Consider the following 19,041-nt stretch of genomic DNA (forward strand, 5'->3'; position numbering starts at 1 on the left):
ATTACAAAAATTACATAATATTACATATTTATTTTACTAGTTATCTATTGTTTTCTTTTTCTCTCGATAGATCACACGCTTTATCACGACGAACCCGGTAGATCACACTTTACCAATGCCAAAATTAATAAAAATTTAAAAACTAAGAGAAATTTTCTTCAAGTTGAACATTTTATTAATTAGAGGAATACCAAAAGTATGACGTTTTAATAATAAGTATCATAAGTTGGATACATTGGTACGTCGTTTAATAGAAAGAAATCAATAAAATTTATAAATAACAAAGTATAAGGAAATAGTTTTTGTCGAAAATTGATATCGTTTAAAAATTTCCGTTTTTCCAATTATAAGGAATGGTACCTACAGTTTTTTAATTTTGACCTATAATCTATAAACTAGAACCAAATTACTATCAGAAAAATATTGAAGTTAAAAGTCAAAAATCTTAGCATTATTATTTATTTTTTAGTTGATCCAGAAAGCGATATATCTTTAATATTTTTAAATAGATATTAATTTCCAAGCTTTTTTATTACAACATATTTTATCATTTATAAATAAATCAACAGAAAATTAAATCAAGTGAAACACTTAAAATATCTACAAATATTATAAATGTAATCAAAATTATTTTGTATTAAGTAAAAGATAAAGAGTTTTAGAGTAGGTTTATAGGTCAATAGGTGTAGTTGATTGATATTGAGATTAATACAAATTTTTATATAATATTAACATTTATAGCAATAAATAATTTAATAATTATGTAGTTAAGATTTGAGAATTATCGTCAATAATTGTGAGTATAATAACTGTATAATTTATAGTAGGTACGTATATTACAAAATAAAACAATGATTAATACATTTCGGAACTAAAAGCGATAAAAGTAAATAATTTGGAATTATTCTGAAAAACTACAGTTAATATCAGATTAAACGTAATTTTTTTTTTTTCAATTAGGAAGGTACCTATGTAGAAAATCCATGTGAATTACCTATCCTCATATTCTACTCTTAACAACAAAGTCGATCGTAGCATATTTACCAATGATTTACTCGTTATATATATATACATATAAATATTTAAAAAATATAAAGAGCTAATAAAAAACATATTATACAATAAACTCTTTGTAAAATAAAATTCTAGTTATTATTATTATTTATATAGGGTGACTCTTTTAACAATAAACACTCATTATCATATAATATAGTATTAATGATTAATATTCATAAAAATATTTTTTTTTTTTTATAATATTTGAAATCATTCAAACAACGTTTTTTTCTGTTTTAGATATTAAGCGGAGAAAAGAATGTATTGGTTAAAGAACGATATGTGTGTGTTTTTTTTTCAAAATTCTTTACGTAATTTTTAACTTAAATTTTTGAATTTATTTAGTTTTGTTGTGTTAATAATTTTTTTTGGGTTTGTTCAAAAAACTTGAAATTGAAATACAAGATTTTACATAAATTTTATAAATTATTGACGATTTAGTATTTGTATTAAAAATTTATATATACATTTCACATAATTTTATACGTGCACGTTTTTGATAAATATCAATTCAACTCACTATATTATTAGGTATTAATTACCTATACTTAAAAAGATAGAAATAACATAGCTAGGTATACATATATATTATATAAAAGTATATGATATATAGCAGACTGTTTTTGGCTTAAAATTGTTTTTCGTATGTAACGATTTATTATTGAATTCAAATTTATAACATTCATTATAGTGACTTAAAAAGTATACTCAATGACAAGGTACCAAGGTACACTCGATAATCTATGACATGTACCGATGAACCTTATATACTGCCTATACTGGCTATTCTAATATTAGTTATATCAGGTTATAATGTGTTTTTATTGTTCAAATAAATCAGGATAGTCGAATTGCACATATTACCTAAAAAAAATGGTCGAATTGCACTTGAGTTGAAAAAAGGTAATGATTGAACTATATTCAGGTAAAAAACAAGTAATGGTCGAACTGCACTCGTTAAAAAAAGGGGTAAATTTAAGGCGGGTTTCCACTATGAACGATCACGTGTACATGCAAATGCTTGTCACTAGTCGAATGTGTATAGTGGAAATCCGCCTTTAAAAACATCAAAAACTTATAAACATTACAAATCTTATACCTAACCATTCTAACAACTCTAACCTTTAAATGTATGATATTTTTGTTGAAATACTTATTTTTAGCCCAAGTGCAATTTGACCATACCCAAATAAGCACCTTTTATTATAGACCACTCGCATGATCCTTACAATTATAGAAATATTCCTAATGATTTTATTAATTATTAACCATAGTGATAGTATAGTATTGTGGATTTTAAAATGTAGACATTATGAATAAAAATAATTAATAAAATAGTGATAACAATAGGTAAAAGAAAAATTGTTTGATTTTTTTAGCAGCTGAGAGTGCTAAAATTAAACCAGACCTAGTGGTGTTTAATATCCGCAAGCATTTATTTAGTTGCTCCAATATAAAATAAACAAAAAAAAAAATACAATTGTTCACTTAAAAATAATCTATAGTAAAGTGCAAGTAGGTATTATAAGACGTATATATTTGTAAAAATCTGAAATAGATGACTGTAAAATATAGTATATACTAATGTATATTTACATCATATACTATTGTTCAACAATATATTTTATTCACTTAGTATGATAATTTATGTTTTCAGATGAATCAATGTTTTTGGTTAAAAATCAAAATAGTTTCATTTTTTAAATTATTCATATAATACTAATATATATATTATATATATGTGTGTATAAATATAATTTGTTATGTTATGTAAATATGTCTTCAGTGTCCAACAAAAAGTATTTCTATTTATTTGTGAATGGTTTTGGATAAGATCGCCAAAATACAGAGAGAATCGTAGATAAAGGAACAAATAAAAGGAAATAAGCGGAAGACCCCTTCCAAGTAATATAGTTTTTTTAAAAAATGAACTGGATGCCAGTTAACATCTCTCCCTCAATCCGTTCTTTCAGTGTATAGACACCACGCTGCAGAAAACACTACCTACCTACGTCTTATAATAATTTTAATCATCAGTGTAAAATGTTTTTCATAGTCGCAGTTTTTTCTGTTTTTATTATTATTTGTATCTTAGATATTATTACACCGCACAAATATCCAATTGGTAAGACTCTTAAATTATTAATAGATTTATATTATACATAGTATGTACTTCACGATACACTATATTATAATAATTATGTAGGTGTAAATTATTATTATTATTTATGCAACATTTATATATATTTTTTTAATATTATATTTTTATGGTTTTATGTATTTAAATACCTACACGTATAACTGCATAATATATTTATTGTTGGATATTTTAAATTAATCAATAGCTATTTAAAGAAATATTTTTGTCAATTCATTTTTTTTGAAATAATTATAATTTCTACCTAAGTGTATTTAAAGATTCTACTGAATTCATTATAATAAATTAAACTACATCTTCAGCAAAAGTACCTATTATATTTGCTATTCAAATTGTATATAACCCAACAATATTTGGCTTATTTATTTTTCAGTTTATTCTAATATACATTAATAATTTTTAATTAAAAATAATATTGGGCTCCTTAACATTTTATTTTATTACATTTTGATAATTTTTAAGTACCTACTTATTAATAAAATAAATATTGTTTTTTTATTGTTACTTAATATTTTTTTGCTGAGAATACATATCAGTTTCTCATATCAGTTAATCGACAGACTATTATTCAAATAATCCATTTTAAGCACTGCATACAATAATTGTTTGATATTTCTTTTCAACAATTTTCTCGTAAAATCTTGTAGGTGAACAAATTATGATTGAAAGAGACGCATGTACAATGTAGTATGTTCGTATATGTCGGAGCTTTTGGTTTTAACAAATATTTTATACTTCGTATACGCAGTATTAAAGATGTAAATTAGGTTCAAATAAATTCGATATAAAGTAATTTTGAAGATTTTGAACTGTTAATACGTATAAAATTATACTCAAGGTCAACAGTTTTAAAAGAGGCCTAACTTTCTTATGGTAATGATTTTTTTATTGATTCGTTTCATATTACATCATAACAAAATATGTTCATATAGGTACCAAGGAGTACCGTAAATCGTGTGGGTGCTACTCGTTCAAAATAAAATGAATTAATTTTAATGTTATGCATACCAAACAGGCAACAATGCACCTGGTGGCTGTCATCTAAAGGGGTGTAGCATTGTTTGAGAATCATTAATTTAGGGAAGACAAAAAAAAAACCGTTGACCTAGAAACAAGTTTAGATCTTGAGATAGGTCAGGTGTAAAGAGGATGTTTAACCCTACCTCGTTTATTTTCTAAAAGAAACAATATGTATAAATTATGTTGGGTGATCGCAGGTAATCGATAACAAATAATGGGTTTGTTATTTTCTTTCGTCTAACGGTCGTACCTAAAGATAACGTGCATTATGTTGGAGGCCTACAAGTTTTCATTGCGCCTTCAATAGTCATTGACTCCGTTATAGATACCACTTTGTAATAATTTATTTTTATTAAATGTAAATAGTTGGTGTAAATTTAAACGTTTTATAATGTTCTTTACTACATAATATATGGTTAAAAGTGTTAGAATAAATATAATGTTTTCAATAGGCAGTGTATTTTTAAACCTATATAAATACCTAAGCAATTCTAAACCGAGAACTAAGAAGTATATTTAGTTATCTCTTTTTAAGGTTCATTGTCAATTTTGAATAAATATGGATATTTTATGAAAGACTATAGTAAAAATACCATATCCAATTCCAAAGAAGAGCACGCACCCCTACCAAAATTGCAGTTTTTGAATTATAAAAAATATAATACTCGTATGTCGTATATATGTATAGACTATTATTATTTATCTACCAAATATTAATAAAGATATACCATGTCAATATATATTACTTATGTAATATAATAATAATAATACATATAACAAATTATTTTATTTTAATATTTATTTTAGGCTTTCATCTCTATTCATAATATTAAAACTGTGTAGGTACATTAGTAAATAGTAATTTATTAAAAATAATTCCTTCGTAGATAAAATAATAATCATAAATATTCTAAGCAAATATTCTATACAATAAAATATAAATGTATACTATAGTGATATACATAAATACATTTATAACATTTATATTTGAACTCATATAATTATATATTGAATGCGGAATGATTTAATGTAGTAATTAATATTTGATACAATTATATTAAGAATCAATATTGAACGTTAAAATAAAATTGTAAATAATAAAAAAAAGAAAATTATTAAATGAATGAACAAAATGTTTACAGGACCTACAAGAGTCCCTTTGCTTGGTAACTATCTAGAAATACGAAAGCTCAGAAATAAATTAGGATTCTATCACTTAGTTTGGGACGAGTTGGCAAAATGTTATGGACAAGTGTTTTCTGTTAAACTTGGCCGAATAGAAGCAGTAGTTGTTTCTGGGTATGATGCAGTACGGCAAGTATTGTGTAAAGACGACTTTGATGGCCGACCAGATGGATTTTTTTTCAGATTCAGAGCTTTTTATAAAAGATTAGGTGAGTACAACATATCTAAACATTGCTCATTAATTTAAAAAATTTAAAAAATAAGGTATAGTATTTGTGGATGGACCAACGTGGAATGAACAGAGAAAATTTTGCATGCAACATTTACGGAAAATGGGATTTGGCGGTGATTTAATGGAAAGAATTATAATTGAAGAAGTTAACGATATCATGTTAGATATATCGAGAAAATGTGAGGTGTGTGTATATAAATACGTTTTTACAATTAAAATAAAGAATAATATAATCACTGTATTGGATTTAATTTTAGAATGGTAAACCAATTGAAGTTTATGGTTTATTTGACGTATCAGTTTTGAACGGTCTTTGGGCGATGTTAGCTGGTCATAGATTTGCGTTGAATGACCGTAGACTTGCAAGACTTATGGAATTAGTACATGACAGTTTCAGAATGTTGGATATGTCAGGAGGAATATTAAACCAGATGCCATTTATTCGATTTTTAGCTCCCAAATGTTCTGGATACAAATACCTCAAACAAATAATAAACGAGTTCTATACATTTTTAAAAGTAATTTCAAATTATAGTTGGATTATTAGTTAAATGATTTTATTTTAATCATCATTTTATATCAAATATCTTGTAGGAATCAGTAGAAGAACACAAATACATGGCAAATGATCAGGAAGATTTTATAAGTGCATTTTTAAAGGAAATTGAGAAAAACAAAGAATCTCCCGGGTCATTTTCAGAAGAACAGCTTCTTGTTATTTTATTGGATTTATTTTTAGCTGGCTCAGAAACCACAAGCAGTATGTTATCATTCGTTATTTTACTTCTTCTTAAACATCAAGATATACAAGCCAAAGTACACGCAGAGTTAGATGCGGTAATTGGAGATCGAGAAATTCATCTTGCAGATAAAAACAAGTACGGAACTTAAGACTTAACTATATATAATTATTCTAACAATATTTTTAATACCAATGGTAATTATGCACAGATTGAATTATCTTGAAGCTGTATTAATGGAGGTTCAGAGACATAGTAACGTGGCGCCGTTAGCAATCGCTCATAGAACTATTCGTAAAACCAGCCTACAAGAATACATAATACCAAAAGTATGACAGTACTGGTATTAAATATACCTATTTATAAGTATTAGAAATAATTATTATGAAAATAATATTTAGGATACATTAGTATTGGCGAGTATATGGAGTGTTCATATGGATGAACAGCATTGGGGTGATCCTAAAGTATTTCGACCGGAAAGATTTTTGGACGGTACAGGAAAAATTATAAATGACAGTTGGTTTATGCCGTTTGGTGTTGGTGAGTACTTATATTTTTATTATAAATTATTACATTAACAAAACATTAACGGTTGGTTTTGAATTTTTAAACTGAAGGTAGGCGAAGATGCTTAGGCGAGATATTGGCTAAGACCAATATATTTATGTTCATCGCCAAATTAATTCAACATTTTGAGATACGAATACCAAATGGAGTTCAATTACCAGATAAGCCTCAAGATGGTGTCACTATTTCTCCATCTCCATTTTCTGCTATTTTTATACCTAGACGTTGTTTGAGTCATTAAAATAAAATTTGATAATAATTTAAATTTGTATCACGTATGAATAATAATCTTTAAAAAATCAGTAATACTTAGTACTTACTATAATATATATTTACTAGTTTTAAACTTATAATAATACATAGGTATGTACCATACATTGTTCTACAAAACTTTAAAACTACAACACAATTTCTACATCAATGCATTAAAATTATTACACATTTTAAAATATTTGATAAGTATGGTTTTTTTTTTTAGATTTATTACTTCGTGAATACTCAAATTTAATTACTAATGATGTATTATGTACCTAATATTTTTTATTTTATTGACATATTAGCATTTATATTATACTTATTTATTTAGACAGTAAAATTTATATTAGGAAGTAAGATAAAGAATAATTTATTAGGTATATGAAACCATGTAAGAACGATCAAATGAGGAAACCGGATGAATTAATTAAGTTATATATAACTGATTCAATATTGTGTACAGCAGTGATATCGAGAGGTTGACATGTTATAATAAACTATAAGTATTAAGTAGGTATGATTAATAGAGTTTTTTTAATTGATTCATTCAAATTAATGCTTATGTAGAAAATCACAAATGTTTAATTAATAGTTGTTTAACTAATACTAATTTTGTGTTAATTTAATTTCAATTGTATAACTAATGTTCTTATAATTTTTTAGTAAAAATATTTTGTTTAATTCACTTATAATAATTAAGAACTCAGACCTATAGTAGTTACCTACCTATTGGCTATTTTATACATACACGAATCAAATACAAAATTAATAGTTCAATAAATTGTTATTGTTGTCTATTGGTGAGTGTTAATTTTTACAAGTACCTACCTACCTACACCTATGGGCTATGATATATTTCAATACAACTACGATATTATAATAATAAATAATTAAACCGTTATGGTTATGAATATGATCACCGACCAGAACCGCCCATAAGTTTTTCGAAACAAGTGGAAAATTGGGACCCATGAATCATCATTGGTCATACGATCTAATAAAATAAACTTATAGACTTGAATAAATAGTTGTATAATGTATGCAAATTTAGCCAACCGAGGCCATTTACTCGTATGTGTTAATATAATAATATAACTCACGGTCTTGATTCTTGAGACTTAAAAGATATTTTCTAACTTCCAAGTTCCAAGTTCCAAGTCATAAGAAGTTAAGCGTTAAGGAAAAACGAGAAAGACTATAAAAGTACGTACTACGTAACCATATTGTGTAACCGGCTTGTGTCATCAGTGGTTGTCATTTGTCAATTGTCATTAGCTCAGTAGATAACCATGGTAGCAATCTAAGCTTATAGATAATAATAATCTATAGCCATGTTGATAATTAATTATTTTTACCGCCAATTTTTATATTTGATTACAGTAGATAATATTTATTCAATTTTACCCATTATTCCATTCGCACAATACTAATTTTAAATAAGAATAAATACATTAATTTTTAAATGTTTTAATGCATCTTCTCATGTAGGTTGTTATTAAATTTTTTTTTAAATTTAAATTCTGTCATTGATTTAAAATATTAAACACTTATTAGTTATCTATGACTTAAATATTTATGTACCTACCTATATAATATGTATGTGGGCATTTTTAAAATAATGTTTTGTTAATTGTATTGAATGGATTTCTTCAAATTGATTTTAAAAAATGAGTATAAACAATGTTATATCATCATCGTGTGATTTATTCAGAACAGGAAAGTTTACAGATTGCTGCAACCTTATTCAACACACAGTTGATAATTGTAATTTACAAAAAATTACTGCAAATGATGAAGTTGAATTTATCATACTTCGAAACAATTTACTTGTTTGCAATTCTTTGGTATGTATCTATCATGCATTTTGAAATTTTAATTCAATATATTTTAAATTTAATTAACTGTTTTGGTAGAGGATTTTACCAGAAATTAGTACTGTTAGTACTGAGTATGTTGGCAAGATGACTGAATTTATAAATATTTCTCAACTATATTTATATGAGAAACATATTCCATTAGAGTTGCGGATTAATTTTGTTTGTAATGCTTTGCATTGGTATTGGTTGAAACCAACTGACATTCCTGATTTTTGTTATAATAAAATATTAATATTAGTTAGCGAATCCTTACACGAAGGTTAGTATTTTATAATAAATATTCATTATTCAATATGCATTAATAGTATGATAAAACTTAATTAAATTCTATCCATTTTCAGTGTTACATGAAAACGGAAAAAGTACTGTAAATTTTGGATCACATGTTGGGAATGAACAAGATATACTTAATAGCCTAGAGTGCTTGGCCAATAGGTTTCTTAGTTTAGAGCCAATACTGGTTGTTCAATGTTTGGAAATTTCACAGATATTATTATTAATTTTTTTGTCTCGACGTAGTTTTACTTCACTCTTAGTAGATTTTACAATGGAGTTGATAGATAAAATCAAAACTATTACATGTGCTTTTAAACTTAAAAGACCAAGGCATGTTGTTAATTGTTTTAAATTAGGCCTTTCAAAAATAAATGATTTTCTTGACACAGAGCACATAAAAACAACAATTATTAGTGGGCATGTATCCTTGTGCATAAGACACATTTTGGAAAATCAAAATCAACAAGCCCTGTGCATACTGAACAAAATGGAACAATACATGAATCAGAATGATGAATTATTTTGTTTGATGTGCTATTTAAAGGCTCTTGTAAATTTCAATTTAGATGAGCTTGAAATGGCATTGTGTTATTTATCTCAAATGGTTGAATACCCAATGGAAACTTTTGTTAAATCAAGGTGTTATTTATTGCTAGGAAGAACTCATTCAAAAATAGGTAATAGTGATTTGGCAATACAGTCATTTGAAGAATTAAAAGGATCAATATTTAATAATATAATGACTTATTATATGTCACAGCACTATGAAATGAACAACATGCAGTTTATGCAAATGGTGGTGTTGGAACAGGCTATTAAGGTAGTTATAATAATGCTTAAAATATTTATATGCTTAATTATTCATGATAATATTTAAAATGGCTGTTTAGGGAGATTTTAATGAACATAATAGATATGAAGAATTATCCAACAGTTTCATTACAAAGGTACTTATTATTTTACATCCACAACCGGATTTGACTAAGAGGCAATTACTTTACTTGGCAGCAAAAAAAAAATATGAGCATACTGTATGTAATTTTTTAAACTGTTTTTATTGTTTTATTCATAGATAAATTAATTATATCCACTGATAATTTTTAATGATTTTTTTAGAACTATAAATTATCAGCTTCTACTTATTTAAGTCTTTTGGAATTGAATGAGGTTGATCAATATATTTCTGACTTAGTAACGATGCCACCAATGTTTATGCTTAAACATGAAGCTGCTATAGCTCTTATAAAAGCTCATAAACTAGAAGAATCTTTTAAACTGTGCCAAGCTTTGGTTGAAGAATATGAACCAGGATATGGCATGTGGAAGAGTGATTCATTTTGGGCTGATGAATTGAATAGTTACAATTTTAATGTGGTTGGAACCATGTTATTGGCCGAAACAGGTTTCAATAAAAATACTGATATAGTTTTGGAAGCTCTAAACAAGTAGATTTCTATTCCTTAATTATATAGATGTTATTTTTATAACATTTCTGGTTTAAGGTCTTTCAATTGTCTATATGCTAAAATCAGTTTTGATTTTGTGACGGAACCTAGCAACTATGACGAAAATATTACAACTTTACGAAGAATTCTTATTGGTAAAATATTGTTACTTAAAGCTACAGTTTTGAGTAAGTTAAATAAAGAAAAGGACTGTGAAGCTGCATTCAAAAAAGCACTTTCATATAATGCTGGTAAATCATAAAATATAACTATAATGTAATATTGCTTCTTATTTATAAATACATATTTTAAAAATAAACTAAGATTAAGTGTTAAAATTACTATAGTAGATAAAATAAATGTTATTGTTCTTTATCTATTTATATATATTTTAAATTAAAAATATGAATGTAATTTTTATGATGGGTACTAAATTTAAATATCTAGTAGAATACAAGTTTTGTTGTTGGAGAAAATGTAATAGAAAATAAACATATTATTTGATAAAGATAACAAATTCTGTTGTTATATTGTTTATCATTCAAGTGATTTCTGTAGATTTTTTTTTTAGGAGATGAAGATATTGTGTATTTATATTCAAAATGGTTGGAACATAAAGGGAAGTTATCAGAATCAATGAAGGTTCGTGATCAATTCGATCGAAACAAAGTTAATACAATTACGTGTGATAATGTTGTTATGACTTTTGTCTTGGAAAATAAGCATGGCCTTGAAGACACAATTATTGGTGAAGATGTGATGGATGACTTGTTTGCTAGCACTGATGATAAACCAATGGACCTAGACAATGAAATGGATCCAGCTGATGATGATATTTTTAGTAACTTGTTTTTGGATTAAAATAAATAAAAATTGATACCTACTAGTTGAAACATATATTTATCGTTATTAGTTTTGTGACTACAAAAAAAAAAAACAAAAAATGTTTTTGGATTAAATAAAGGTTAAAAATAGAAGAAAAACTATTTTAGGCTTTTGGGCTTAATTCTAAAAAAAAAAACTATCAGTTTTATGGTTATTTATTTTTTTTAGATAATTTTGGTCTGTTATAGAAGTTAAAGGGTCATCTTTATTGTTGAGGTTATACAAATTGTATTACAATATAATATATACCAATATAGGACATGTTTCATGCTTATCCCTGACAAGATAGTAGCTGACAATTATTAATTGTCACCCAGTGCTTGTTAGATAGAAACCGCTATTTAAAACTATTAACTTTGTTCTGAAAACAAATCAGTAAAAATTGAAAATATATACATTTTTTTTTTATTTTTCGGGTACTTACATGGTTTTCTCTTACGTACCATCTAAGTATAATAATATAAAGATATCAGGATCAAACAGGACTCTACTAAAATTCGGACGAACACATCTCATTCAAAATTTGTAGGTACAAGGAAACATGATGCTCAACATGTAACAAACTCTTTTTAAACAGGACATAATAACTTACCTTAGAGTACATCAATATTTTTTTAAATTTCAGTTGTCTAGTTATGTAATAATATATCAAACTAAACACACACAAGTTTTAGTATAATATAATTGGCTTCATATTTAAATATGAGTTTTTAATACATAATTAAATATGTGTTAAAACTATGATTCAACCTTAATAACCTTTTTCCAAATAAATTTAAATTAATAACAAATCAAAATAGTTTAACACATGTTGACAATATTTAAAATATAAATTAATTAAAAAAATTAATGAAGGTTTATTACTTAGGTTCGAATAACGATTTCAATCTGTGATAAAATACAAGGTCATAGATTAATAATAAAAAAATAATAATAATTTTAACAAAATTTCCATACACCAAAAATGTAATAACAAATAAGTAATAAGTAATAATTGATATTTTAAGAAAATATACTATTATTTTATTTAAAAATACCCTCATTATTAACAATAATATAATATATATTTAATATATCAAATAATTTAACTTACATAAATAACATTATAAATATATGGTCATTAAATAGTAATACAGAAAAACAAATTTAAAAATACTTTTTTGTCTGTTAATATTTACGGACAGAATACTTATTCTGAATTGATACTATTTACTCTAACATCAAATTTAAAACTATATTCTTTAGAATATCAATTAATAGAAATTAAGTTTCTTAACTTACTAAGTAATTTTATTCTATTTTAATCCAATCTTTTGGATTTTTTAGAACTTCTGTTAATTTTCCTTCTCTACTTTCGGGATCTGGATTGTGCATATATTTCCAGTTCTATAATAAAATAAATCAAATTAAAAATGTCAATACAATTATTGTATATTAATATAATTTTATGTGTGTAAGAACTACAGTATAATAAATTACCGATTTATCATATTATATTAATATATTAATGTATTATACATTTTAATACACGCCTATGTTTAATATCACTATTTATTAATGTACTTTGAAAATACATTTAGAATAATTTTGTTAATCAAAATAAACGTTTACAAATTTGTATTTATCATAAATTACCATTGTTGTATGTATCTTATAGATGATAATAAACAAAAAAACATGGACATTTTAACTTAATAATTATAGTAAAACTAATCTTAAATTAATTAACAAACAGAAAATTATACATAACAAAATGTTACCAACTTACTGCAGTCAAAGGAAGTGACATAAGTATACTTTCATATCTAGCTCCTGGTGTATATAGACCAAATTTTGTACCTCTGTCATATATCAAATTAAATTCAACATACCGTCCTCGTCTAAGTAATTGCCATTCTCTTTCTTTGTCAGTGTATAAATCATTTTTATGCTTTTGTACTATGAAAATAAGTTTATATTAATACTGTATATTGTATACAATTTCATAAATAAATGTTATATACCTAAAGGTATATATGAAGGGATGACTGCTTGGGCACAACTCTTTACAAAGTTAAATGTAGATGGAGAGTCTAGATCATCAAAAAATATACCACCTACTCCTCTTCGTTCTCCTCTATGTGGTATATTGAAATAGTCATCACACCAACGTTTAAATTTAGGATAATATGCTTTGTCATGTTGATCACAAGCATTTTTTAATGAGCTATGAAAATGGACTGCATCTTCTTCATTTAGATAATAAGGGGTTAAATCAGTACCTCCGCCAAACCACCACTGAAATAATAAACCCAATTATAAAATTGTTATACTTATGATATATCTAAAATTATGATGACTAATAAAATCTAACATTTTAACAACATAGATAATAATAAGCTGGGATGTGAATTTAATGCACTAAAAAAAAAGTATAAAGTATGCATAAAAAGTTAAAAAATTGAGAAATTCTATGAAAAAAATATTACAGAATTCACAAATATGTTTATGATTTGAAAGGTAACCCATTCAATAATAATAAGCGTGTATATGAAAAACAAATGCATATTTTAATACAAATAGATGAATATAAATTTTTTTATAATAAAATATCAAGAAAAATAATAATCTATTAGTATAAAATGTTAAATTTACCAAACAAGCAATTTAAATATTTAAAAAATACATAACTGTAAACTTATATGTATTTATATTTGAAACATTAAAAATAAAGTTTCTATATAAATAAAATAATAATGCTTTAAAATTAAATTTGTATTTAATTTATTTTGAATTTAGAATAAAATATTATTGATATCCAAAATCATTAAATATAGTTCTAATAAAAAGAAAAAATGATAATTATAAATAAATATACCTCTACTGTTTTATCAGGCAAAGTGACTTCAAAGTATCTATAATTAAAATGTATAGTAGGCACATAGGGATTGCGAGGATGTATTACTGCACTGACACCTGCAGCAAAGAATGGAAGTATTTGACCGCCTTTAAAATTTTTACCTCTGAAATAAAAAAATCATAATTGAAAAAATGAAATTTACAAATACAGTTTGGAGATGAAATGTTTATTGATATATTGTTTACTTTATATTGGTAAAAGTTTCTGTTATAATGTATATTAATTAAATATTCGAGTAAATATTAAATCAGATTTTATGGTTAAATTTAAATAATGACATTAGGTATTATGGATTTATTTTGTGAATACTTATTACTAATAAGTTATTAGATATGATTTAAATTTTAATAAAAAAAAAATAATAGTAATAATAAAAAAATACCAATACATATTATGACCAACATTTCTATTCATAAATAACTTGCAGTATAAGAATTACTATTAGAAATCTGATGTCTAAATTAGAATTACTGAAGAATGGAATATTAAAAAACATTAATTGAAAATGTTAAAAGTAGGTAAAACCATTGATTATAAATAGTGTATTATAATACTATTTATAATTAACATACAACTCTATCACACTTTAATTGAGTAAATCTTTTAATAATAGAAACAAATTACATAGTTGAATAGTAATTCTTAACCGGTGATCAGTAATCAGTAGTGGTATAACTTTATAGGTAAAGTACAGCTAATGAAAAAAATTGTAATTATAATCAATACATTTGGCCAATTAGAGTTGCAGAAGTATAAAAGATGTTGTTTCACTTAGGTTAGGGCTACAGGTCAACAATATTAAAACTTTTTTTCATTATTTTAATTTGAGATTTATTAGCAGTGATGTCCTTGGTTATTTAAACAACAATAAAGGACTTATTAAAGTTTATAATACACATTAATAAATATAATAATTGAATAGTTTACTTATTGTGTAATAAATGCTAATTATAATTATTTATTTCTTGATTAAAGCTTTTCTTTTACTCATAAGTAACTTTAAGTATTGTCTTTTGTAGAAGGTATTGAATCATTAAATTTGATAACCACTAATGTAAAACAATCAAATAAAGTATAGAAAATTATATTAATGATTAACTAAACAGAATTTCTTATTAACACATGGTAGGGAATAAATTAGTTATTAGGGATGGATTAAAACTTTAATAAATTTAAGTGTAGAAAATTCTAAAATAAAGTAGTAGAAACACAGTAATAACTCTTATACCCAAATTAAATAAATTTGTATTTTAAACTTGTTTATGTGGAAATATTATTTAAGATATTCAAATTTAAACTTAAAATGTTCTCTAATCAAATTTAAAGAAATTTGAGGTAATTGAGTGTCTATATATTATATACTTATACAAATACATTATGTATATTATTTACATTTACCTAGCTCTCATTTGATCTATTGCTCTGGGAGGTAAATTACCATGAACTACAGAAACATTAACACCAGCTTTTTCAAAAACTTCTCCTTCTTGCATTACACATGTAACTCCACCACCACCCTCAGGTCTCAACCATCGATCTACTTTGAATTTTTCTCTTGGTTCTTCTTTTTCAAGTGCTCGACAAAATTCAGCCTAAAATAAAACCAACATTTAATAAAACAAGAATAAATGTATAGTAAAATAATTAATAATTAATTTATAAAAATTTGTTATTATTTACTTGTATATTCATAATCATAAGTTCCATGATTGTTTTCATATCTTCAGGTCTACTATTTAAGGTTTGTAAATCTGTAACAGTGTCTGCCATGAATTTGTCGATAGCTAATGATTTTGCCGCTACAGTACTATATGATACACCTAATGCAATAAGTGCTCCAGGGATTAATCTACAATAAATGATTACAAACAATTAAAATAAAACAACATTCAGGATTTTTTTTTTTAAAATCTTTCCAGAATAAAAGATTTAAAATTAAAAATGTCAAGATACAGTTCTGATCTTAGTTTCAAAAGCTAAATGATATTAATTTTTAGAAACCTAGACAAATAATTTTTAACAAGTACTTGCCTAATTTTTTTGTCATCCTTCAACTTTAAGCACGTCACCGTGTAAGCCGTCTTAATGGTGGAAGATATGACTTTTAAAATCATCGTATTGACGACGTAGGTCACGTATATATATCTTTTATAAAAATATTAAAACACAGATTAAAACGTGACTATTCCACAGCACAAAAACTATGAATAACTAAAAAATATTTTCGTTGCTACGATTGTGATAAAGTTTAGTGCTAGGAGTTCATTGGTCTATCACTTGTGACAGGATAGACATTCTATAATCCATAATATTATTATTTGTCACTATTGTCACAGTCAGATTTTACACGTAAGTATGTTTTAAATTTAAATAATCCTTATAACATGATAGGTATATGCACTGACACCAGAGGTGGCGACGTTTAATATTCAAAACGAGCACTGTGCAATGTGCATGTTTGCGTAATACAATATTTAGGTAATCATGATAATATTCCAGTTGGCGCGGCGGTCATATGATAAGGAATGTTGATAATGCCGCGGGCTTGTTTTTAAAATTACTTTTATTTTTTAGTGATAGTATTATACATAGCTATTGGTTCACGACTGTGGACTACGTGATTTAAATCACGTCATTATTATTGTTTTTATACTATTATGTTATACAATAAGTGATGGGCGTAGGTAGGAAATATTTTCTCAGGGGGATTTGGTTTAGAATTACATTAGTATTGATGTACCTACATTAAGTTTAATTTAAAATAATTATTTTAAAATTTTTTTATCTTTAATTTCGGGGGTTGTTTGAAAATCCAGGCCCCCCACTTACCTACGCCCATGTTATAAATATGTATTGTATAGTAATAATCTAACCTATAGCTACAGTTAATAAATATGTTAAAGTATATGAATCGTGGCAATCGTGCTAATACACGGTTCACTGAAGCTCTGACTAGTCTTACTGCTTAGAATCTTAGATCATATTCATGGCACATACAGTGTCACACACGCATATAGGTACATATATATATACAAAAAATGAGGTGGGCAGACACGGTTAAGAGAGATGTGGTGAATTAAACTAGATGATCGACTTTGAATAGAGATAAAGATAGATGGAGAATTATAGGTGAGACGGGATGAAAAACTACATTTAACTACCTACCTAATCAGGGGCGGATAAAGGAATGTTTTACGGAGAGGGCGCAAAATTTTATTTATATTTACGACTAAGCTGCCTGCATTGTAACATAATACGTAAAAGCAACAACAAATCTATTTTAGGGATTTGGGGGGGGGGGCGTAACCTGGGGTAGGTACCTAGTTGAATATTTTAAAATATTTTGTATATTGTCTATTATATGATAAAAAGTCAACTATCTATATGATTATTGGCATATACGAAATACGACGACTGCAGTCATCTCAAGATTTCTCTATCGATTGGTGATTTAAACTAACCATTTTCGACTTAAGTTGTCATAAATTATTTTCGATGAGGCAAACAGCGAAGAGACTTTTGTTATTACTATATAACAGTAGAGAGGTATAATAGTAGATGCACAGAAATACATATTATGTCACCAATAGGTACTCGTCTTAACCACTCATAGATAGATATAGAGTTTAAACTTAAAGCACAATAGCTGTTATAAGGTTTAACTCAACAACAGTATAGGTAACGATATGGTCACGTGTTTTTACCAAATTAATAATAAATAAATTATAAAAATATACATTGGTAAGTATAGAGCTATCAGTACCAGCTACATATATTATGTATGCATTAATTGTGTTATGTATAAATTTATAATACCTAAATATCTAATGTAAATATGTAATATAATAATTATAAGTACCTTATATCCTGAAGTCTACATAATTTAAAATTCATGAGATAGGTATATTAAGGGTTAATAAGGGTTTCCGTGAAAGTAATAATTTAGTCTAGTCTTAGTTATCTATATATCTACTCTATATGGCTATATCCTATTATATACGGAACACTTAATTTTTGCCATTATTATGGTTATTTAATTTAACCCATACGTTATAATATTTGTTAGCACTTAGCATTTTATAATGATTATTATGATGGTTGCGCTAGTTGCCTAGTTATAGGTATAACAATACCTTACAGACAAAAATTTCACGCTATAGAATGTAGATGGATTGATAGTTGATACAAATATTAGTTGAATAACTTTAAATTATATGTATATGTAAGAACGAGGTGAAAAAATAGATTTATTATATCTATATAGATTATAGGTACGATATACTTATTTATTTTATAATTTAAATAAGTACTTAACAATAAAAATTTACCTATAGAATTTATAAAATGAATAGGGTTTGGACAGTATTTAAAATCATAAGATTCTCAAATATTTTATATGTTGATGATATTATTTTTATTTTAAACATGATTAGAATTCACACT

General features: G+C 25.6%; 3 protein-coding genes across 4 annotated transcripts; 2 read left to right on the forward strand and 1 right to left on the reverse strand.

The window, feature by feature from the left end:
- Positions 1-2,963: 2,963 nt before the first annotated feature.
- LOC114131329 (methyl farnesoate epoxidase-like) lies at positions 2,964-8,013 on the forward strand. Its single transcript, XM_027996522.2, has 8 exons — positions 2,964-3,181; positions 5,377-5,628; positions 5,684-5,835; positions 5,909-6,169; positions 6,246-6,529; positions 6,603-6,720; positions 6,793-6,934; positions 7,012-8,013. Exons 1-8 carry the CDS (start codon positions 3,100-3,102, stop codon positions 7,200-7,202), a joined length of 1,482 nt encoding a protein of 493 aa, XP_027852323.2. The 5' UTR covers positions 2,964-3,099; the 3' UTR covers positions 7,203-8,013.
- Positions 8,014-8,621: 608 nt separating this feature from the next.
- LOC114131500 (uncharacterized) lies at positions 8,622-11,711 on the forward strand. Of its 2 annotated transcripts, none has more exons than XM_027996742.2 (7): positions 8,622-9,060; positions 9,130-9,352; positions 9,435-10,189; positions 10,260-10,400; positions 10,486-10,814; positions 10,872-11,065; positions 11,373-11,528. In XM_027996742.2, exons 1-7 carry the CDS (start codon positions 8,884-8,886, stop codon positions 11,390-11,392), a joined length of 1,839 nt encoding a protein of 612 aa, XP_027852543.2. In that variant the 5' UTR covers positions 8,622-8,883; the 3' UTR covers positions 11,393-11,528. The 2 variants fall into 2 exon arrangements, with proteins under 2 accessions (XP_027852543.2, XP_027852534.2); XM_027996733.2 differs by having other exon boundaries at positions 8,625-9,060; positions 11,386-11,711.
- A 364-nt stretch (positions 11,712-12,075) lies between these two features.
- LOC114131467 (oxygen-dependent coproporphyrinogen-III oxidase) lies at positions 12,076-17,076 on the reverse strand. The gene is made up of 7 exons (XM_027996692.2): positions 16,630-17,076; positions 16,279-16,447; positions 15,997-16,190; positions 14,557-14,701; positions 13,703-13,976; positions 13,468-13,637; positions 12,076-13,085 (listed from the first exon to the last, which is right to left on the reverse strand). The coding sequence occupies exons 1-7, from the start codon at positions 16,710-16,712 to the stop codon at positions 12,990-12,992; spliced, it is 1,131 nt and encodes a 376-aa protein (XP_027852493.2). The 5' UTR covers positions 16,713-17,076; the 3' UTR covers positions 12,076-12,989.
- Between the last annotated feature and the right edge of the window lie 1,965 nt (positions 17,077-19,041).

The sequence above is a fragment of the Aphis gossypii genome, chromosome 3, assembly GCF_020184175.1.
Source record: "Aphis gossypii isolate Hap1 chromosome 3, ASM2018417v2, whole genome shotgun sequence".
NCBI lineage: Eukaryota > Metazoa > Arthropoda > Insecta > Hemiptera > Aphididae > Aphis > Aphis gossypii.